Raw genomic sequence first — 25,332 nt, forward strand, 5'->3', positions numbered from 1 at the left:
TCCAAAATGCCCTTGGGCTCCAGTCTATGTAGCAACACCCATTTTTCTAATTAAGCATAGAGCTGGTATTCACACACTCAATGAGAAAGTTAAAATGAACACTGCAAACAGTCATGCTCCTTATTTTTCCCTTGCCTTGCATGATACTGATGCTCATTTCAAGGTTAACATGTTTTTTCCTAAACAGGCTAAACAGAATATCCAAACAAAAAGAAAAATAATTTACAAAAGTCATAACTTGAATTAATGAAAACAAAAAGCAGAACAATAGCTAATAGTTAATGTCTTTAAACATATCCTTATATAGCAACATGACAAAATTTTGTTGTGCTTTGCACTGCTGTTAGCAAGAACATCTTGAGAGAGAACTGTTCACCACATCTCAGCAAAGACAAATCTAGGCACCACATTTGTTTTGTAACAGCCTTCTCCTCCTCCTCCCTGAAGCATATGAAACACATCCAATAGTTAGAAGTGAACAGCAAATATTTGCCTGAGCAATATTCTTTCATCCATGTTGCAGACAATTTCTGCTTTGAAGGAGTTTTTTGCTGAATGGCACTGATGCCTCCTGAAGAATGCCTACACAGTATCTATTAAGGCCAAATTTTAAATTTACAGACTTTATGGGCTGCTCCTAAATCCAAATTTAGCAGACTAGCTTTATGATCCTATTTTCAAAAGCACTAGACCTCAGCTGCTGCCAGGCACAGGCTTCAGTTGCTCTTTGTTTCACATGTGAAGGTAACCCTGTTCTGAGGATGTAACAGACAATAAATTTGTCCAAACACTCCTCAGCATCTTTTAAAACATTTAAAACTTCACATCTGACACAGAATGAAGTCTACAGCACTGTACAAACAAAATACTGTACAAATAGGTTTTGTGTTGAGCTCTCTTACACACACATGGACAGCTTGTGGCAAAGTCAAAACTGTTTTTCCAGTGTCTGCTGCACTTCAGTGGTTGGAACTGGAAAGGGAAAACAAGCACTTGTGTTCTACCTGCACTCCTCAGCTGTGCCACAAAACATATTTTCTGAGGGTCACATGGCTTCAGTTACCCATGACAGATTGCTATATAGGCTTAATTCTTAAAACTTATCATCACCTCATGATTTTCTTTCTTTTTTTTTTTTCCTCTGTAAGGGTGAGGAGAGGGGAAAAGATCCTGTTTCTAACAAGACTTGAGCACTGCAGCTACATTTGCTACCAAATGGGCTGGCCAGTGAGATTTCCCTGAACACCTTGTCTGTTCCTTAATGAGTAACCAGCTCTCTATAACCTTACAACACTTTCTCATCCTGCCACTCTGCATCTCCACCAGCATTTCCTGTCACTCCTGTGTAGTAGTTGAGCACCAAAGTGGTAAAGTTTAAAGGGAGTTCACTTAATAATTAGAGGACCAGCCTGCACTATCTTTACTGAGGCAGAGTCCCACCTCATGGCCTCTGGAAAAGCTCTGATTGCATAAATCAATCATAACAATTAGTCTTGGAACAAAGCAAATTCAGAAGCTACATATTTTGGTATACCAGGCACTTTCTGTTTTGTAGGAAAAAAATCCTCTTAAAGAAAAATCAACTCCAATTCAAAAGCATATAATCTATTTTACACTGCTCTAATAAATGCTAAATAAATATTCCCTAAGTCTCTTGCCAGCCAGCTTTCAAAATCATTGTACTCTTTGTGCACAAATTTTCTTAAACCAAATCAAATGTGGTTTTGAGACTCTAAAAGGGAAAAAATATGCTTTGGTTCATAAACATGTTCCATGTTGCAATGGAAATGCATTATAGTTTAAATAATTTAAACTGTAAAACTACAAATTATGGCAAATATAAAAAGTATAAAACAGTAAGGTGAAGTTTTTTAATAGAAACCCACATTCTTTCAGTTGAAATACTTTAAAAATTAAATTGTTTCTATTCTATTTTCCTCTCCAACATAAAATATATTCCTCATGTTCATTCTCATTGGGTGTCTTGTTTTCTTCACGTTCACAATGAGTTTTTGATAGATGTGTGCAGTAACAAAACAAATACATAGAAGCTTTTCAAAATAAGATAGATATACACCCAATTTAATTACATTAATGTTGTGTTTTAATATACACTCAGTTGACTGAGAGATTTGATTTCTCTCAACCATACTACTTGTTATGAAAATAGGAGAGAGTGTGAGAGGAAGAATGGTAAAATGCCAAAAGCAATATAATGTGTGGAAGCTTTAATAAGACATTAATCTTTACTTATGTGAGTAGATTTTTCTCCTCTGAACAGGCCCATTGTGGTAAATGAAATTGTTCCTGTAAGAAGTAGCAAGCAACATTTTCTACCAGCAACCCACCAAAGCCCAGTGTCCTCAGCAGTGTTGAGACCATGGTGATCTTGAGCTACAAATTACCCACAGCTTCAAAGGCCAGCCCCAAACAAGTGGATATGCACAAACCAGTACCTGACACATGATGACAATACAGTAGTTACTCATAATTTAAGAGACAAACAATATAAGCTGCACTTTGTACTCCTGAATATCACAAGGAAATTATTGTATGGATGTTACTCCATCATAATATTTCAGGCAAAGAGCATGTATTGCACAGAGAGATTACACTTTCCTTATTAAACATCTGCTGCTTATTTTAAAATTTCACTAAAACATTTCAACTTAAAAGGTAGTCTCATGTATTTCCATGCATATCAAATTCTGTTTGAGTGAAACTGCATGCTCAATCCGTGGCAAAATTTCTTAAGTATCAAACTTTCATACACATTCTGCAAAGATATTACAGTGCTCATACAGGGATTTTAGAGATGATAAAGCAAATTAATACTAGTTTAAAGAACTTACCTACTGAAGAAAAGAAAATTGTTTAAACAGATACAAATAGATGTCTTTCAAAGTTTTGCACCCACCTACACCTTTAGCCACAATAAGTTATGAAAAAACTAAACCACTACATCATTAAACCTCTAGACAAAGTTTCTCATTTTTCACTGCATATAAGAAAACATCCTTACAGCATTCACAAACACACTTGTCAAGAAACACACAGCTCCATGCAGTGTATAAAAAGAACCACACCAATTAGACTGAAACTTGAAAAAGAGAGAAAAGAGAGTTTCTCACCCCTCAAAACAAAACTGGAACTTTGGTTTATAGGAACGGCTATGCCCATATACCCTCCTCATCATCCTGGGTGCCAGGCATTAGGAGATGCACAGAGAAGGTGTTGGCATTGGAATGAAAGAAAGAGAGGTTAGTTACACTGGTGCATATAAAATACAATTTTCTTGGCTGTTAAAAACATGACTTTTTTTTTTTAATATAAGCCAGTGAAAACAACTGAACAAGCTTGTGTTACATATACAAGAATCTGCATCTATAGCAACCAAAAAAACAACAACAGTGACGTAGAATTTTTTCCCTCCCAGTTCAAACAGTGCGTAGGAAGATGATTAAAAGATTAAATATTAAAAGATTATCTATTTTTTAATTGCACGCAATTCATACCAACATTAACAGCAAAGAAAAGATCAAAGCTTTTAAGTAAGCAAAAAAATTAATCAAATTGTCTGACATTCTGTTACAAGATACAAAACTGCTGAATAACCAAAAAATCTATCATTAGCAAAGTACACTTTTCCAGCATGCTACCAATTAAATTTATCTTTTCAACAAATGTTGAATGCACATTTTTGAATAGTACTAAGTAGTTATTCCCCTTTTTTTCAGTTTTGAAATTAGGTTAATTAATTTATTTAGAGTTTTAGTGATAAATAACATTCATGACAAATACAAAAATTCATAACAATTTCTTGAATTTGTTTTAAAAAGGGATTAATTTATGGCAGATAAGCTGAAAGTGGAAAGCGTTCACATGTGTTATAAACTTGAAGTTAATAATAAAAATAAACTTTAATTTTAGTAAAATAAAAACAAAATAAGAAACATGAACTAAACCAGGAGATTGAAATGTTGTTCCCCAGATGCATTAACTAAAACTGAAATTTTACAATGAGTCTTTATCTATACACACAGAGATGTGCATGTGCACAGCTGTCTCTATACATAGTTCTACTGTGCCCAATGATGTGACACTCAGCTTCTAGAACACAGAGGTGCACAGCACAGTGTTTGTCATTTAACTCAGCATTTCAAAATCAAATAAAATCATATCATTTTAGATATCTTTAAATTCACCCGTTAATATTTTGGAAATGTAAAAAAAATACATTCTATAATTTCAAAACCTTGAAAGTTAGCTGGTGTAACAAGTTGCTGGCACTTAATTAAATCTAAAAACTAAATAAAATGAATGGTAATTAATTATGATTGAAATGGACAGGAATTTTAGCCTGAAAATATACACTGCCAGTATCACTACTGTTCCTAACCCATTCTTGGAATAAAAAAGAGCTCCCAGATGTCAACTGTTATTAAAAACCAGATGTTAAGATAAATGCCTTGCATGTTGCTGAATTAAGTAAAGAAATCTGACAGTCCACTATAAACTTAGCTATCACTTAACACAGGAGAAATGTGGGTAAATTTTTTAAAGTTGACTTGGAACACATCTGAGTTATAAGATCTGCACAAATACACCACAAAGCAAAGACACAGTAAGGCCTGAATATCCTTATTTATTTTTGAAACAAAGGGACAGGTTCTGTAAAACTTCCAATAAGCTGGGTTTCCCTCTGTGAAAACACAAGCTATTCCCTCTGAATTCTGCAGGAGCCACTCTTGGTCAGGCCCACTAGCCCTAATTGAACTGACTTTCAAGTTGACAAGACTTTTACCAGAGTAAAGGCTGAAGAAAGGATGAAGGATTTCTTTTCCGCTGAGTAGTTTGATCCTATTTCACTAACAGAATGCATTAGGTTAATCTTTGGTGATATCCTTAAAAACAGCAAGAAATCAACAAAATGGACAACTCAATAGGTTTCCAGGTGACTCCTCCCCTAACTACACACAGCTGCTTTGCTGTTTAAAGCATTGCAATCCTTCAAACAGGCAGATGGTCATTTTTACTTCAATTATTTGTGCAATCTCCTTTTGGCAGAATTCTAGAAGAGTTGAAAAATCAAATATTGTCAAATATTTGTAAAAAGTTTTATGGGAAATTAAAGACTATACAGTTTGACACTGATCCTGATATACAATAAGCAAAAAATTAAAAGCTGGAGCTCAGTTATGTCAATCAACATGGCTTTATTGAGTATCAGTCCTGTCAAAATAACTTTGTATCTTTTCCAATTACATAGAGACTCTTTTTGATAAGGTAAGTGCTTTGAAATAATATGCTGAGATTTCTGTAAGGCATTTGATTATGTGCCACATGACACAGTGTCAGAAAAATTATCTCTACACAGAATGAATGTTTGCTGGAGAAGGAAGGGGATCCACAGATCTCTTTCTCATCCCAAACTTGTTCCATATTCCCATGATCTGAAAGAAAAGCCTGGAAAGTCTTCTTGGAAAAGTGAACAGATTTGGAATTATCTGAATAAATATTATCAGACACACACATATGCCTGAAATCATGAATCCACTTTCATAATAGGAAAACATTTAGGGCAGGCTCAGAAGAAAGGGAACTGCCTCTGAAATCAATGACATCAAAAAGGTCTTTACAGGTCATGGTGGAAACGAACACGTGGTACAACGTTGGATTTACCAAGACAAATACAGACAGAGAAAGAAAACTCAGAACATTTGCTGTACCTCTATATGGCAGCATTGGACCATTAAGAGAATTACACATCTGGTGCTCATGTCACACTCTTGTGAATATTTGAAAGACTGTAACCAGATCAGGAAACAGCTAGAAAATTACTGAAAAATAAACTTGGCAGTGAGAAACAAGAGATTCAACCTAACTGATCCCTCAGAAAACACTAAAAGATTTTCTGATCATTATTAACTAACATAGAGAAAAGGAGACAGCTCTTTTCTCTAGCAAAGAAAAAAATCTAGATAGAGATTTAGAGGATGTAGTTACACTCCAAATACAGGACACATTTTTCAGTAACTCATCGTTTCTGGATGATTTGAAGACTTCATATCAAGTCTTAGACACACTCTAAAAGATACAGTTAATTATATTCAAACTAATTTTTAAAAATTATAGATTTGATGAAGAAATTATTCAGAGGTCCAGATTGTGATCACAGTCCATTTAACCTTCAACAGCTGCAATTAATAAAAATCCTCTTCCATCATTTTTTCCTCACACCTGTTTCAATGAGAATGTGTGTGCCATGATCTACCTTACCCAGTACACAAAAAATTTATTACATATTTTCCAATTTTTTTGATTAGAATGTTCATAAAATTAAGCACAGTGATCTGTTTTGACATAAAATTGAATAAAAAATAATAAAAAAACCCGACAAACAAACAATACCATCACTGGATTTCAAACTGTTAGTACTAAGAGCAATCTCAAAACCAGTCTGAACTGGTGTAAATCCTAACATATAGTTACAAATTTTTCTGTATGGATAGCAACAAGTATCCAAAAGCACTGGATAAACAGCACATAAGAATCAGGACTGTGATTTTGATAGGTTTCATGAATGAAGTATTGTATCAAGAAGCTAAGATTTAGTGCCTCAGTGCAAACAGATAATAGAGAGAATACAGAATTCTTCACTGAAGTTCTGAGACAAATGATGTTCACTACTTATTTTTGCATTCTTGACACACAGTGAAGCAAAATGAAAGCTCCAGTTATGCCTTATCATTTATTAATATTGGAACAGAGGATGCCAGAAGTATGCTTAGTTTTTCATATCAGTGTGTATCCTACAGAATCATTAATCTATGGCTCTTTCAAACAATAAACTACAATCAAGCAATTTTTCATTAATGTTTATGTACATTAACTGCTTTTTAAACTTGGATCTATCATTGCTTTATAGGGTCAAGAACAGCAATTCAATGACAAAAACCGCAAAGCAAAATCTCAGTTACTGACAAGTGAAACAGGAAAAACAAAATTCAAGAGGTGCCATTTGAATTGAGAAATTAGTACACACACTTGTTATAAAATTGTTATCAATCAGAGTGTTTAGAACATTGAATGCCTTGAATATTTAGGACTGACATCCAAGTATCTAATTTGGGCCTGTATTTTTAGTACAGTGGAACAATCTCAAATACTACCAAGGCCTTTTTTACAAAGGCTATTAATAGATTATAAATTCATTGATTTTATTTCATCCTTTTGCTAGTCCTTTTTTTTTATTTCTGGGGGTTTTTTTCCTGTTTTTCTGTTTTGTTTTTTTTTTTAATTTCTGTTTTCTATTTCTGTTAATTTACTGCTGCTATTTACCATATTTGCTTACTACCTTAAAAAGAAGTATCTGCTGTCAATAAATACGATTTACTGCTCTAATCCAATCACCACAAAACCTCAAATACAGCTTCAAAGTATACTGCAAAATGAGGAGCTTAAAGATCAGTGCTTGCAAAACACTACACACAGATATAGAAGGCTTGTATAGAGACATTTTCAATTTTGTTATTGGCATGTATCTCAATGCAAGCTTTGCAGGAACACTTCTCAGCCATCAATTCTCTAAGGTTCACCAGTGTCAGCAGCAAATTTGACAGCAGTAGCCTTCCGATAACAGGGGCTACCTTACACAGCAGGTTAGAAACAAAGGAGCACTCTAATCAGGGTCTACACAATTAGGTCTATCTACAAAATTTTAATAATCAGATGCCAGAAATTATCAGCCTATTCAGAACCACTCTGCATGTAGCATATTCTTGATTACTGGTGAACACGGAGTAGCTGTAGGAGGTCCTATTTAGCAGTGTGTTCCAACAGCAACAGATCTACAGCCATTACAATGGTTCTGAGAGTCTCCTCTGTACAATACACCTGTCTTGGGGAGTATTCTGAATTAATTTCACCCAAAACTGAATTCCCTTTAGCAATTTCACAGTGCTGGTGGACCTCCTGGAATGCAGCTTTCATTTAAGTTGAATCAAAGAGGAACTTGGGGTGCCCAATCCAGCACCATGTCTGGATATAAACCACAGTGCAAGAAGTGGGAATGAGCAGGAGGATTTGATTCAACTCTGCCTTCTTGATCAGAACTAAAATCCCAGTGTAGGTGCACTCAAAGACTACAAAACTCTGGATTACTCTCTGGCCACCTCATAAAAATATATGTACAAAACCTGGTTACAGCACAATCCCCCACACTTTTGTGGCATGCAAGTACCTTTATAAAACCCACTCTTAAAAAACAAAAAAGGTCCTAATCTCCTTTTAGCCAAAAGCTTTCACAACACAGGCAACATGAAAAACTTGATGAGTTGAGCTTTTCTGGTACCCTTCCCACAATAGGAGACCCTTCCTGACAAGGCTCATCACATTTCCCTTCATGTGCTGCATGCTAAAAAATGATGTCTTAACTTGGGTTAAATAAATCTAGCGATAACCTGCTCATCTCTGCAACTAACTTTCTGATGACTGATTTATGCTGCTCTCCTTATTATCCATGGCTACTAATGGGTCATTAAATGTCTAACTGCTGGCTCTGAACTCTGAAACTTTCCTACTTACAGCAAACGCTTACATTTACAAGTATTAATTTCCCCTTTTTACAACGAAATCTACCTGCTAAGAAATTATATTTCTTTGAAATCAAGAACTTAGTCTAAAAATCAGAATCTTTCAGAGCTTAGAGAGACTTTTACCTGCTGCTCAGTTTCTAGGAGCAAACATAGCTGAGGACTAATCACACGACCTCTCCATGCACAGAACAATTGACTACAGAATAGTTTTGTGCATGAATGATTTGAAGAACTGAGCCTGTAGCTAAAAAGTGGAAAGACTAGCAGTGGATTCATTTAAGTGTTTGGTGCATAGAGCTTTAAAATGTCTTTATTTTATGTTTCATTTGTATATTCAAAAAGCTGAATAAATCTTAAAAATTGCTTCAGCAATATATATTTATGTCAGAGGTCTATTTTCAAAGTTATCCATAACAGAAGGGGTCACAAGTGACCATGCATCACCCAACTATGAAAATGGCCTTAAAGCCCATCTCACCATTTGTTCTATTGGTGTATAGTTGGTTTAAAATCAATCACAAATACTGCCCAAGTGGGAAAGTGAAAGGTTGTTTCTGACCACTGACTTTACAGCACCCAGACTAGCATTAACATGAATAAGATGTTTCACCAGATACTCATGCATTCTGAAGTTTTATCACTAGATGAAGCGGAAACTCAATGCTTCTTACAAGAAGTGGTCCGTGAAATCAGATTTGCAATGCAAAAATTTATGGTGCCCTTTGTAGTGAAAGCCTGTGACATGTTATCTCACTTAAGTAACCAGTGCCAGATATGCAACTTTTGTTATCAAGTTACTGTCTCCCAGAAATGCATTTTTGGCTCTCTCAGTTGGTCTAAAGACCTATTTTAGACTATGATGGTGGCAGATAATTTTTCTACTAAGAAATACAAGATAAATGTAAACCTCTATATAAGTGTTGTATATTATAACACACACATTCAGGGGAAGTGAGGGGGAGAGATTTCTATAGCTAAACATGATCTCAAAAAATTTTTCCATATGTGGAAAAGACTGGAAAGCTAACATATAAATATAGATATATATAAATATACACAGTGCTCAGTGTGTATACATTTATATCACATTCATTAAACCTCAAAATATAAAATAAATTCATTTCTGTAAGCAAAGGAGAGGTATAACTTTTCAATGTACAAAATCCATCTCCTGGAGTATCAAAGAATGCTAAACCTGTTTCCTACTTCTTGTTTTTATTACAGCTTCAGTTCAGCTGGCCTTTTAGTAAATGAAAAATTTAATATCATTAAAAGATGTTTGAAAAGTAACCTGGCTACAATATAATTGCAATTAAGAGGCAGGAATAACAAAAGCATTAACAAATATTCCAAATTCCTATTGGTTTTACTTTCAAGAGAGAAATGTTGAGTAGCTCAAAATGTTTCTAACTGCAAAACGGCAGCAAACCAAAATCAAGAACTAGAGTATTCCTGAAAGATAAATTCAGATTCAGAGAGACTCTTCCAAATTTCAAGGTTCTTTCTTTTCTTCCATCACAAGTACTATGTAACTCACAGCGACCCTTAGGTTTGAAGCCAAACCTCAGAATGTGGGCAAGCCTCTGTAGAAGACTATTTCAGTTTTCTTTTTAGGTTAAAGTAGACAGGAATACCTAGATAGATGTCAGAGGCAAGCAAAATTCTCTGTATCTACTGAAATAAGCACATGATAGCACTCACTGAGTTTTGGGAAATGCTTAAGACAGGAATTACATCCTCATTAGAAGAGAAGTATTTGCCATTCAGTAGCTGTTTATACTAAACAATATAGCTGTGATAACTGCATACAATTTAATTGGAAAACTGATATTTTAAAAGCGACCATGATCCAAATAAGATTTTACAGCATTCAGTTCAACAAGTCTGAACAACGTGTGATATGAATCACAAGTTCTTTGTTCCAGAAGAATCATATGTGTAGCAAAGATGCAGAATTAGAGGAAAGATTAAAAATTTGAAAGCATTTATATGACTAATTTGCACTGCACTTCTGAGTTCCCAAAACACTAATTCAGCACAATACTAGTTATTTACAGTGGATATGTCTGGGATTGTTTATACTGAATGTACTGACAGGCAAACCTTGCCCTGCCCAAATTCCTAAATTAAATAAATCCATGTGACTCCAATGAGCTTAGTGCAGGCTCAGCTCGGTGCTAATGCAATTGCGTGCTGCCCTGAAGCTTGAGGCACCAGCAGAACAAGTTCACATCCATTTGGGGAACAGACAAGAGCAAGCTCACACCTGCCCAAAAACACTGCCCAAAAACATAGAGGGTAAAGAAACATGCAGAATATAAAACAAAATCTGGGTCAGGGAGGAAGGCAATAATTCCAATTTACTGCTTTAGGCAGCTATATCATATCACTTTTTTATATATGACAATGTCACTGGTTTTCCCCTTGGGTTTTTTTTTTTTCTTTCTTCCTGAACAACTGAAAAACAAAGTTTCAATGATGCAGAAAACTCCCAAACAAGGTATTTCAGTTTTCCAGGTACTAAACTTCTGCTCTGACTGAACTATCTACTCACAGTCTAAAGAAATTTGAATAATCTTATGCTTTTCAAATAACCATGGTTATTATTTGCATTAGCTAAAATAATCTGGTTTGGTTTATGTTTGTATGGCTTTAAAGTTGTGTTGTTTGGTTTTGTGTTGGTTTGTTTTTTTGTTTTTTTGTGTTTTTTTAATCTCAGTTTCAATATTCCTGAGGCCTGTTCAGGAGTTTGAGGTTGGCAATTTTCCAGCGTGGCCACAGAATAGAAGGCATTATGCTAACAGCCAGGACTGCCAAAATACACAAAGCAGCATGCTCTCCCTTTCCCTGAAATTACATATGGATCAATACAGTGATTTGTAGATCAGGATGCAGACACTAAAATAATAATCATTGTTTGACTGTCCTGTGGTTCTGATTTCCAAGTCATCCACCTCAAACAAAATCCCATCTGACCTGTTCAGAGTTTTTCACATATCGTCTTTCAGCAACTCCAAGGATATTTAGCAGTTCCAGCTGATGAATAAAGACCTGTTGCCAAGACCAGTCACCACTTTACAAATCAATAAACACTTTTTTTTCAGAGCACATGGTCTTCTTCAAAAAGTTAGTTTTTAGTGGCATAGCCTACTTGGCAACAGCCAGTTTGTTGTCAAGTTTCACGCATGGCTGCATGTGATTTCTTTTCTCAGATGCTGGAGTTTACCAGCACGCTTTTAAAAAGCCTGTTTACAATGACACACATTTAACAGTAAGACAGCTACAGGCTCGCTCCAAAACAGTTGGCTTTGTGACTGGAGAGTGGCAGGAAGGGAAGCTTCAGGGATATACCCTGCCCCATCACTGTCCTGATAAGGAGGACTTTTCCTTTAGATAAGAGGATAGTTCAGAAACCTTGAACTACTTTTTAGGCCTCCTTGCTGAGATCTCAGAGGAACAGAAAACTTTTTGGTGAGTTTGTAACAAATTACTTCTAAACACTGAATCTTGTAGAAGGGCCATCAGAAATGTTTTAAGTGGGAAAAGAAATCTCTATGTAGCCAGACGGGATTAAAAGATGTGAAAGGACATCATTTTACATGCTGAGGCACCATGTGACATTCCATCCCAAATTACAGGTTCTAAGAATAGGGCCAACTTTTTGGAAAGCAGCCAGCTCCTAAGGCATGCCCTATGATACTCACATTTTTCTAAAAATCAGATTCTTTTCTATGAGCACATAATCTCTCATAAAACAAAATTAAAATACATTTGTAGCCCTGGTGACCATAGAGTAAAGCATTCACCTTTGAATCCACTACAGCTCAGGTATTCAGGAAACTTTTAGGAGATTAAGAACACTGTACATTTTATTTCTTTAAAGATCTCCAGTACTATGGGAATTAAGAAGATTTGATAGTTGTTATAATCATCAGGACTGGCAATAAAATCTAAAGTAAGAAAATTCTTTGTATGTTATACCTCCAGTCTTCCACTGTGTTAATGCAGAATCAAGTTCTTCCCTATGACCTCTCAAATAACCTAACTCCCTATTAAGAATGCCATCAGACTAACTTAAGCATATCTGAGATATATGCATGTCGGATACCTACACTTCTTTTTTCATGTAGAGATGCTGCTTTTAATTTTAATAATCATTTACAGTTTTTTACTAAGTAGTCCAGAAGTGGAATCTTGAACTTAGAACCTTCAACCACATCTTAATGTTCTCAGGAAGTTGAAGAAGTCCTGGGTAATAATCAAAGACTACTATTCATTATGTGGAGACCAACCTGGAGTTAGAGATTGGTCATTTGTGCCAGTAAATTGAGGACTTTCAGCAGGGAGTGAAAAATGCCCACAGAAATGAACAGTAGGTGAATATGAGTGACTAGAGCCCAAAACTCAGGACAGGAAACAAACAGGGAGTAACTGAGAGGATCCTGAGATTAGAAAACCAAAGAGAATGAGACATCACAAATTGACCAGAATTGTGGTCAGCAGGACAGAATTCTCTGTTGGCTGGTAACTCACAGGCCTGCTCCCGTACTGAAAGGAGGGAACTGACAGAAGGAGGGCTGCTCAGTGAGGCAGCTGTGGCAGGGAATACAAGTGTGCTGATTCCTAACAACTTGCAACAGCATCAGCAATTTTCTTCAAGAGCACACAGTCACTGGTGTGACACAAGCAGGCACTTCCTTCAAAACATTCTCCATAAAAGGGAGAAAACTGAAAGATGATGCGGGCAACTGAGGCCAAGAGAAAAAAGTTTTAAGGAAAAACAGTAAGGATGTAGAGATGAGAAATAAGAGAGGCAGGGAGCTGGACAGTAGGTTTGGAAGGAAGTCTATGCTGTGGGGCAGGATAGCTGCTAGATCTGGAAGTTCAAATTTATTTAGCCATGGGGTTTTTTTGTTCTAGATAGCTCTTGGATGCAACAATCCAGATTAGATTACTGTAATGCACTCTACAAGGGGCCACATACTACAACTCCTTGGAAACTGAAGCTAGAGCAAAATGCTTATTAAGCTCATTTTCATGCTAGGAGTATTACACCCGCACTTCAGGATACACATGGACTGCCAAAATGTTTCCAGGTGGAAATTCAGAAAGATTGCCAACTCTCAAGCCAAAAGTGAAGAGAATAAATTTAAGTTTTTGTGCAAAGCTGAAAAATTATCTTTTTTTCATGTTTTTTTAAAGACTAGTAAAAATGGTTAATATATGTTATTCACATGGCAGCACTCAATCCCTAGAAATTTATTTATATCAAATAAAAATCAGATGCACCAACATAACAAGGGATCACATCATGACCAGCTGTTACAAGACCATATATGGGCAGATGAGAGTTAGAGTCTTCCTCTTGTTTGTGGAGTTTCCTTACAACTTCACCAGAGTTACGTCCAGACAAGGATATGCCATGGCAAAAAAAAGGTCACCTATCTAAGCCTCTCCCTAAAGAGCAAAAAAAAGCAGGAATAAAGGCAAGAAGTGGCTGGAAATTTGGCTTTGCTCCCTAGCAGCAGCCAGAAGACCTAAACACATCCGTTGTGTCTGAAAAAAGGTGCTGAACTAGTTCCTTCAAGAGAAGGCAGAGATCCTATCCTTCACTACACATAGAGCCATTCTGCCACATGTTGCCCGTGGCAGGATAGGAGATCCGGTAAGAGATATAACAAAAACATTATCATTAAAAAACTGTCAATATCTGAACAGGACAGCTTCTCATAAGAACTATGCATATTTCAAGCAGGATGTCTGTCTTCCAAGGTCTTCCAAGAACTTGGTGCTACACCTTTCTCTTTACAAAGGGCACAGAAATGTCTTATTCTTTGTTACAAACATGTATGCCAGTGCCCATACTTTATGTATGCCAGTACATACTTTTACAGACATATACAATAGCAGACATTATTTCTCCACATAAATGTAGCATGTAGATTAGAAAATCCAGTATTATCTACAGAAATGATAAATGTTACAAGAAGTTGGGAGAAAACTTTCAAAATCCCTCCCTAGCATTCACCAAATTAAACAGTATTTATGTTACAATATGCACAACTTCATCTCCTTACAAAATTAAAAATGCCCTCTGATGATTTGCAAGTTTACTATTTTCTGTGCTTTAAAAACACATGTTGGATTATAGCCACATATCTGGAATCTGTGTGTAATATTGAATGGAAATGCAGGTTTCTATGGCACACAGCAGTCAAATTGCTGCACAAACAAATGCTGTAAAGAGCAGTAAATAACAACACAAAAAGGAAAGAAAAAATTCAAATCCATGGTTGAAAAGTGTAAGATAAAGCAATGCCTAGAGTTTACTCATGATTCTCCTTGACTGTGCTGTTCTCAAAGATTATTTCAGCAAGAACTCAAAGAATATTTCATCAAGATTTTGCTATGAATCTCCTATTTGCTTCCTTTACAAGTAAACATATGCTGGGCTGATCCATTGTTCACAGAGTCAGTGGAAATTTTGGAATGACAGCACTTCAGGAGAACACCTATTCTGAGTCCAACACATGAAATAAAGCCGTATTCATCTAACCTGTTCTTTGAAATCTCCAAGAAAGGACCTTCCATTACATGTATATGAAAGAATGTCCACATTTTGCTTCCACTTACAGATTCATTCGACTCATAGTGAAAAAGTTTTCTTTTTAACAACTAACCTAGTTATTCTTGGCAAAATTAAATTTACTGCTCCTACCCTTTCTCCATTGGGCACTGGAATACAATTGATCATCGTCTTCTTTACAACAACATTTTATGTACTAGAAGACTTATGTCTCCCCTTTGGTACTTTCTAGACTAAACAAACCATGTTCTCTAAGCCTTCCCCACAGGTCATGTTCTGTCATTCTTGTGGCTCTCCTTCTGTCCCTTTCTATTCTATGTTTCCTGAAGCATGGAGATCAAAACTGTAAACAGCTTTTCAGATGAGCTCTCACCAGTGCTCGAAGGAACAGAGTAATTGCTTCCTGCTTCTTTTCCAGTATTATATCCATCCCAGAATTAGATCCAACTTCATTGCAATGGTATTCCACTGTGCAGTTTAGATTCCTTTTTCCATGCTATTACCTCATCAGCACATGTGACTTCTCCCCTGTAAGTGGACTTGTCTTTACTGAATTCCAAATTACTTATTCTAGACTTTCTCCACTTTATCAAGACTGGAGCATCGTATTGAGCACTTTGACTGCTCCTACTGTGCTTGGAGCATCTTACAGCTTGATTCGTGATCAACAATATTAATGGCACCTCTATTTCACCACTGAAATAATCTCTAAAACAATACTCCACAAAATCAGATAAAGGACAGACCTCTTTGGAACCCTGCTGTAACTGGCCCTCCTGTCCAAAAATGATCAATGGAAAATTTGTCGATCAGTTGCACACCCATCTCATGGCAATCTCATAATTATTTAAATTAAAAAATATTATTTATAGTTAAAGCTTTTATTACTGCCACTTATTTTGCATTAGTTATTAATTACATTAGAAAGTTATGTCTTTATTTGCACATTACAAATATCTGGTGGGACAGTGTTCAAGACCTGATGAATTAAAAGCTACCACTTTCTGCTTTAACCACAAAATCAGTTTCCCTATCAAAGGAACTTATATTTGCTTGACATAATTTTCCTTGGCAAATACAAGCAGATTCAATTCAGGAAGGGTATGCTAGGCTTGCACTCTTTTTTAGAGAGTGGCCAAAAACTATCACCTAGGAAAAAAGCTGAGAGTACAAGTGCTAGTAAATACTAGTAAAATAGCTACTATTTTATGAGCTCTATCTTTAATCATGCATCTATTTCCACCATTCATATAATGTCTTAATGTTCTTGAAGATGTTTTGATACTGACTTTCACTATGCTTCTTACCCATTCTCTTGCCTGAATAAGCTCTTACCATGCATTGAAAAGCACTTGACTAAATGTTAGCTCTCTTACATTGTCTTGTGCCTCAAATCTTTTTCACAGGTTCAGGTTTCTTGAATTAGTTGAAAAGAGTGTCTGAGTTTCAGTAACACTGTGGTGGTTATTACCTGTTATTTCACATCTCCTGCCTTGATTTTGGGGGATTTTTTTTTCATTCTGTTCCTTGCATAAAGCCAAAACTTTTTTATTTTACAGATATTTCCATACAATTTTTCCTTCTTTTATAAACTCAGCCAACTTATCTCTGTTAATCAGAAACAGAACTAAACCAAGACATCAAGTCCTTAATTCCCTTCTTCTCTTTCTGACAGAAAAAGTTGTTCTTAACATGTTCCAAGAATTCAAAGGATTCTGTGTTATGTTGTTCAGGTTTGTGGTTTGTGGTTTTGGGTTTTTTTCTTTGTGTTAGTATCCAAGAAATCATGTTTTCTCATTCTTACCTGTTCCTGACTCTAATACAGTTCCATTGGTCACTCTGTAAAAAAGTGTAATTTGCCTCTTTGCTTCCTACTCTCAATTACGTAGTCTATCACACATCCCCATTATATTTTCATCCCTGATTTTCCTTTTTATTTCTTCCCAGACATTATGAACTTATAACCTATTTTAATATCAAAAAATGATTTTTCATATAAAAGCAATGTTCAATTTTTCCTCAGGCTCCTCCATCTGAAAATGAGTTACTTGTTTCTACAGACTGTTTTTCTATTCCAGAAAAATAAGGCACCAGACAAAAAGCCAAAATTTTAAACTATTTCAGGGACGGAAATAAATACCAGGGCTATTAGTTTCAGTTCAAAGAATGCATCACTTGCTTATTAGTGCTTTGGAAAATTTATTTTATCTTGAAATAAAAAAAAAAAAAATTATAAAACAGAGGGTGAAGACAGAGGTGACCAACCTGATCTGGAGAGGGTCTGTGGTTGTGTTGTGTCCTCCCAGGAGATCGATGGTGGTGGTGGTGGTGGTGATGGTGGTGGTAGTGGTGATGGTCATCATCATAGTTATCTGCCATCAGCTTCATTCTGTTTTGTGTCTGTTTAAGATGTAAAGTAAGACAATTTTATTACATGTTGGAATGTATTATTCTGACAGTGTTTTAGGAAATCTTGGCTCTGGGGTTTTTTGTGTTGGTTTTTTTTTTTGGAGCTGAAGGATGTAAGACTAGAAGTCCAGACTGCTGGCTCACAAAGGAAAGGACAGAGAAACAGAGAAATAAAGGATGTGAACACATCCTCTGTTCCAGCTTTTACGTCCATAGAATCACATGAAGAAGTCAGAAAAGTAAATGATGAAGGATGATGTGTTTGAAGGCCAGGAGACATTCAGCTTTTCTAAATTTATTATTTTAGAGCTGTTTCCTATTTTTTGCAGTCTAACATTATGTCTTTGCAATTAACTTTTTAAATCTCACTGAAAGGAATATTAAGTGTACTTCAAACATTTAAAGTTAGTTACTAAGGAATGTCAACAACAATCATGAATAGTTGGTCTAAAAGTTCTATTTTGGGTAACTTATTTTAATTGTACACCAGGATCACCCTGCTAAACAATAAGTAAAACGAATCTGAAAACTAACTGATAGAGACACAGGCACTTAGAGAAAAAAGTGATTATGGAACTTGACACATTACTGAATGGAAGTAAGTCTAAGATATAGATCTTGAAAAAGAGATCAACACTTCAGCTACAGCTGTGTACAGATAATAAAATCTATGTCACCATGGGATAACAAGATACATTGCTGCTCTTTATCACTATTACAATTATTCCATACCATGAAATACATAGACTCAAATAATTCAAACCTTGCTCATAACACCAAAAATATCTTACTACCAATAGGCTGATACCAGTGGATACAGTCCTTACTTTTTGTGGTACCAGGACTGAAGACTCTCTCAGGCAAACCTGTTAAACTGCAATCAAGTTTTATTAATTTCGCACTAACAAAACTGAGGAAAAAAACGCTGTCAACTACCAAAGACCTCTTCCAAAATTAAAATAATTAATTAGAGACATCTAAAATTACTACCACAGAGATGAATGAAGGAAATATAGCAGTCTTAACTCACTGATGTCATGCTCCAAGGCAACAGGATTCATGGTAACCCCACTGAGGATGGGGACTAAACACATTCCCCGGGACTTTGCCCAGAATAATCAGTTCCAAAGGACCAGCTTAAGCAGATGAATTTGAACACAGTTCATTTGCTCAGTATGTTCCCATATTAACTGGTCTAACTGCCTTCCAATGCAGCCCATGAGATAACTCGTGTCCCACTGATAAAATATGGTAAACTTACTTCCAGGACTGCTGTAATTTGATTTTCCTTTGACAACAATCCTGTATCAAAGTCTCTGTTTGGAAAATTTCACTGGCAAGTACATTTTAATTGAAAATGTAAAACTCAGAGATTGCTATTAAATTCCCCAACTTTAATGTTTTTGCTAAAGTTGAAAAGGGATTTGAAAAAAAAAAAAGAAAACGAGATATTCATATTATGTAATATTTCAAGTATAACAAGTCTAATGAAAGGAAAACAGCCACAGAATCCTAGGAAATCCTGATGTGCCTTTTCAGCAATTAATTTTTTTTCAGTTGTCACAACGTTTCTCAAGCACTTCATATGATGTCCATTAGAAGATCATAGAAAACTGCTTTACAGGAGGGGAGCTGTACTCAGTTTAAGTAAAAACAACCAACTAACCCAACCAAACCCTCAAGGCATCCACAACAAAAAGGTAGTGGAAAAGTCACAGATCAGATGTACACTGTCAGATTTTTTCTGAGCACCTCCATAGCACTGTGAGAGCATTTTCTCAGTGTGTTACAGAGTAAGAGGGATCTGCACAGTTGGAAATATTCCATTTTCTCCCTCCCCAATAAGATGGAAGCAAACAGCTGTATGAATTTCACCTATGACTTTCTACCAATTTTGCTAAAAAGATCATCTCAATCTGAATCATCATAGTTGGTCTGTTTGTCTTTAGAATCAAAAGAGAAAAGCCTTTTGAACAAAAGAGTGGAAGAGATGGAGAATTAATAGCCAAATAATAAGCCACTTACTATAAACACTGTCATACCCTGCCTCTTTGGGGAAGCTCCTAAAATTTTATTAGTTTATTTTCTTATCAATGAACAGCCTTAAATTTCCTACCTTTCAACTGTATTCCATAAAGAATGCAAAAGTTAAACAAGATGATATATGCAATCCTAAAAGTGTCCTCTGTAATGAGGTGTTGGGGATTAGGCGTGTCATGGGATAAGAACTGTAAATGAATGATGTCATCTTTCTAATTTGGTGCTGAAATATAAATAAACTACTTCTAATGTTTCTTCCTTTTGCATGCCAGATTGCAGTAAAATGTGAACAAAGTGTTAATGCTCTAGTAGCCTCCCTTTAGTGTGCCTGTTCTGGGAGCAAAATATATTAGAAATGTGAAATGGAAATTTCTTTTCCACTCAAGTAACCATCAAACCATCTAAACTTTGACATGACTTGTAACTGTCATAAATTTCTTAAAATGATGCTATATATGTGGCCAAATATTACTGTTAAAAACTTTTTGTTTTTATTTGTTAGCTCTTCAGAATAACTGCAAATGTAATTTTGATGTTCTGTTTGTCTTTGCTTTAGCTACTGCTAGTGCTAAACTTCCACACTGAACTGTATTTTCCAGGTATGGTTAGCTTTGATTTCAGAAGTAAAAGCATCTTATGATTTCAAATTTTTAAAAGCAGGACTTTTGAGGAGGATGAGCAGGAGGATTTCTGAAGAACAAAAGTAAAGCCATGCTGAGGAACAATACGATCCTTTCATCCTTCTAAACAAAAATCTGTAACATTCCTTCTGATTGCTCCCTTTGCTAGCTTTTAATATTTAGCAGGCTTTGAAATGCCAACTTTATTTTTATTTAAGGAAGGAATTCATTAACCACACTGGAATTCATTCAGGACCCCAGGGCTTCACACCCCTACACCTACATACAGGCACACAGGAAGGCATGTACATGTTGGGACTCTGGTTTCTCACACAGAAGAAAATCCTCATGGTCTGGGTGCCAGATCAACACATTCAGGGACTGCTTCAGTGCTGCCTGAGAGGGGAAAATACCATGCAGTGACTTGGCAATGCCATCATTTCCTGCAACATCTTCAGCATACCTGACAATTTCCTATTCGGGGACATCCAAGACCTTTCCTTACATTTCTTTAGAAGGCACAGCAGATTATTCAATATGACTTTTCTGGATGATCAAGAAACATGAATCTTGAAACGTACAATTAATGAAAATGAGAGTGGTGATCACACATGCATTCCAACGATGGACATCTAATGTGCATCATAGGTTACTCTGCACAAGTCACTCCCTATCTGAAATAGTTACATCGCATAGGTGACAATTCTATTTATCCGCATTTTCCTCTCAAACCTGAAAACGGGGTTTCATGAAATTTACATATCCACAGCTCTGACAAAAAAAATTGTCATGCCAACAGTTCTTTTTGAAATGCCTGATGAACAACAGGCCCACACCTGAGAAGGAAAAGGTTTCAATTTGGATGCATACTAGAAAAGAAAAACATGTTAACTTATAAAATACATTAATTAACTCTATTTCCAAAAGACCATGTATGGGCTTATTAGCTCTAGCCTAAAAAGTGTCCTCAGATTTTCTTTGTTCTTAATTTATTGACTACATTCAAAAAATACTGCATCCATTTTGAAATAAAGGAATGATCGAGAAACTAAATGCAGCTTAAATCTACTTGCACAGGTATATTAACCCTTAGGGCTTGAAGCAGTTGTCTTTGATCATTCAATGTCACTATTTGCTAAGCTGTCAAGGTCATGAATGGTATGTGTAACTGAATTTTTAACCCACTTACCAAAGAATTTATGATCTAGCACTGCAAGAAAACTGACAGGCATTTCTTGTCCTCCTAAAAGTCTGTAGAGTTTAAGGAAGGATATACCAAAGTGAAATGAAAGTCTTTGATTGACTGGTAACAGACTAAATAGCTTAAAAGCAATCTGTAACTGTAAAACTATAATATTAAAACTGTCTTTTAAAAAATATTTTAGCAAGGTGGCAATAGGGAACTATGCTTTCATCTGTCATCTGGATCAAGTTAACAACGAAACTCTCATGAATGAGGTTCAAATGAGGAAAAATACTAAGATTTGTTGCTCTGGGATATAGGTGTAAAACAATTCAATAGCTATTACTTTCCTTTGGATTTTCTTCTCAATCTCTGTTCACTTCATGGAATTTGAAATATTTCTAGAATATTCACTTTCAATAGGGTAGGATTTTTCCCTATATAACATGAGAAGGAGGCAGATATAAGGCCTGCAAGCTGTCCTGGAGCTGGGATCTAATTCTTAAAGCACAAAATTTAAAATCTAGAGACCCACATTGTCGGTTTGATTCTGCAATGACTTCCTGCTGTCTTCAAGGACACAGAAACTCTTTTTCTTGCAATCTCACTGCTTGAAAATAAGCATTCTAAGATTTCCACAAAACACTCTGAGAACTTCATGTGGCAGGCATTTAGTTCCAGTCTTCATGATTTTAAATAATAAGTGATTTTATCTGAGCTTTTTTTTTTCCTCCTAAGACAATATTTTAGAAAATAGAAAAGGGCAATGATCTAAAAAATTTCATTCTTCAGGCTACAGAGTTCACCAAGTTTATCCAGAAGCTGCATGAATTTATTGGAATGAACCTAGATTTAATGAAAGCATGTGCAACTGCAATTGGTTCTCCTGTATGAATCCAGTGCTTCAGGCCTGAGTTCCATTAACAGCAAGTTAACAAAATGTTTGCTAACTAAACCAGCTCTCTCTCCAAATAAAATCAGTTTTCACATTAGAACAGTATTTTTGCACGTTCTTTGAAAATTGTCATCATCTGAAGACAAGGGGAGAATTTCTTGCCATTTCTACTGCTGCACAACTCAGAAGTTACTAACTGCCATGGAATACAATTTATAGTGGATTTGTTATTTGGCAAGTTACAGTTCATCAGATGTTGGACAGCAAATGCTGTACTTGACCTCAAACACCCTAAAGTTCAAGAAATTACATTTTTCAGCAAGTTTCCTTTATTCCATTTCAGCTGTCTGATCCTCATTAAATATTTTTCTGAGATCAAAAATAACAAGTTCAAGTTCCAACAGTGGAGCCTCTAAAAAATCATGTTCAACTTCACTGTCTCTATTCCACCTGCTTTCAGCATCTCAGGCTTATAGAGGTACCTGCATCCTGCACAAGCAAAGTGAAAATAAGCCAAAGAGTGAGATTAATTTTCCATCTAGAAAAGATATTTAGGAGAGACTCCTTTGCAAAGTTTCAGTTTAAACTTTTGTTAAAACTTCTTGATACACTTTGGAGCACTGTGGCACTAACTTTCCAGCTGAAGCAGAAAAGAACATTCCAACGCTATTATTGTTAGAAAGCCAAACCTTGAGACTGGTCCCTTTTTAATGGTAGCACACTTCTCGAATCCACATGATTAAATGAGACAAATTGTTAAAATATATCCACCAAGGATGGTTTTGACAGAAGTGTCGTTTTTCCACAAGCCAGAGGATCTGTTAATCAGTTATTGCTTTGAAGGATCTTTTGCCAGTATTAGAGCAGCATGGAAGAAGTGGACTTCAATAGACTGCCAGAGATTGTGTTCCTTTATGCTAATTATTCAGGCCACTTTTAACAGCATAAAACTAACTAATCATGCTAATTATTTCCAAAATAAATTATACTCTTGTCTTCAATGATTAGAAATATACAATTATATTCAATTCAGGCTTGTTGCTTATGCAGTGAGGTTTTAGACACCAAGAAAATTCCAACGGAAAAAAAAAAAAAAGAGGTTATGAAGACTCAAGTTTGCAAGCACTCATCAGTAAGTGAAAGATAACAAAAACATTGCAGTATGTTAACTAACCAGCAACTCCAAATGCTAAATAAGTATGATAATCATAACCGTATGGGTGTTGGAATGCATCACTGTGGGGCAGAGTTACGTTTTACTGAGTGCTTTAATTATACATTTTCTTTTTATAACATCCCTGTAATGCAGTCTGTTCTTATATTCTTACTCTCAACTACATTTTAACATGGGTTTTGCTGCTTTGTTTCCTGCCTCCATTGAAGAACACAAATTTTTCCCTGTTAAAATTCCAAATGGGCTAATAAGCATGCTTTTCTTTTCCTGTTAGAGTGTATGACTTGTCTTGGAAAGTGTGAGAGACAGGATGCATGCAGGCTCAGAGTGTGCATGATAGCTTACTGCAGAAAAGCTTGGCCACTCTGCATTTAACTCTTTTTAGGTTTTACCTCATTAATGATAAGACTGTTGCATATGATGTAAGGAACACAGTCAAGTTTTTATGCTAAGTATACATCTTTTTATTTTTCACATCTATATTTAGTTATATACTAGACTTAATTCTCATGGTGTTTGTACATTAAAATCATAGAATTCTTATCATCTGTGATATGTAACCCAGAGCAGTTTATGTTCAGGCCCTGTGTGCCCTCACAGGACAGAAAATAGGGATTAAGAAAAGGTACTGACTATTTTCCAAGTTTTCATTAAATCCAACATTCCTCCCAGGGAAAATACAAAATCAATTGCTGGACAAATTAATACTCCTCTGCAGCAGTGCAAAGCAGCTTCCATGTAAGTCTTTTCAGAGACTCAGGTCTGGTAATTTAGTGTTGAACATGAGCATAGAAGCTTTACAGACACTTCAGTTCTTTTTTAATTAGAGTAGTATTTAACTGGTATGAACAGCCATTACACCTGCTGCTTTGCGAGATGACAAAATGTGACTGACTTACCCTGAAAGTTAAAGCTCAGAGTAAGTCTCCCTCTTCACAAGCTGAAGGACCACAGCCTCCCAAACACCAGCTGGGATATTGGACACTTGGCAGATGGAGACAGGCAGCACTTCCAAGTGCCAAGCAGACACTTATCTAAAGTACTGAGGCCAAACTTCAACTTTTCTGACACTTGTGATTAAACAAAGCTATGTTGAATTGAACATGGCCCGTCTGACTTTTTTTGCTGCATTTTCCTGCATTTAGAGTTTGTGGTTTTGAAGTCTTTTAAAGCTCTGTGAATTAAAAGCATGGCTTGAAGCGCAGGAAATATCTTGTAATAATACAGCATGCTCAGTAATCTATAAGCTAAAGTCATGCTAAAGGTATTTGTCTCAGTCCTACTACTAAACTTGGTAATTACATAGAAGTATGTAAGAACATAGACACAAAGAAGTGGGTTAAAAAGCATAATTAAAGCTCTGAAACAGTAGCTGCCTGAGGACATCTCAGGCCAGGTCCTACTAAAAACAGACAAGCAACGGAAGAAGGAAGGTTCTCTTTTTCCCTTTTTACAACAGGAAATAACTCATTAAAAAGATACTTCCCCATAATAATTATTTAAAACCAGACATGAATCAGAAACTCTAGCAGCTAAGTAAGACCTTTGAAACTGCAAATCTCTGGTTAGCACCACTGGTCATTTTTCACCATCTTTAATGTCTGAATAGTGAGTTTCAGCTACAATTTTTACAATTTCAATACCAACCCCAGGTCTCCCATTTGTATCACATACAAAATATAGCTTAAGTTGAAATGCCTGCATGTCTTCCATTGTATGCAACAAGAATTGTTAAAACATACATTTCAATACATGGGTGCTATATTTAAGCATGGACTGAAATGGAAAAAACATCACACCACTGTCTTGATACACTTTATAGAGACAC

At 35.8% G+C, this 25,332-nt stretch overlaps 1 protein-coding gene across 16 annotated transcripts in view; it reads right to left on the reverse strand.

Moving 5' to 3' along the window:
• ERC2 (ELKS/RAB6-interacting/CAST family member 2) overlaps positions 1–25,332 on the reverse strand; it is a 432,662-nt gene that overhangs the window by 108,207 nt on the left and 299,123 nt on the right. For all 16 annotated transcript variants that reach the window (XM_042020735.1, XM_042020741.1, XM_042020751.1 and 13 more), the window contains 2 exons: positions 17,449–17,583; positions 3,132–3,197 (listed from right to left, as the gene is read on the reverse strand). In XM_042020735.1, the coding sequence (XP_041876669.1) occupies positions 3,171–3,197; positions 17,449–17,583 (162 nt within the window). In that variant the 3' untranslated portion in view covers positions 3,132–3,170. The remainder of the gene's footprint in view (positions 1–3,131; positions 3,198–17,448; positions 17,584–25,332) is intronic.

This window comes from Corvus kubaryi, unplaced genomic scaffold (assembly GCF_017639235.1).
Source record: "Corvus kubaryi isolate FWS band 111438036 unplaced genomic scaffold, C.kubaryi_AGA036_p1.0 124, whole genome shotgun sequence".
Lineage (NCBI taxonomy): Eukaryota > Metazoa > Chordata > Aves > Passeriformes > Corvidae > Corvus > Corvus kubaryi.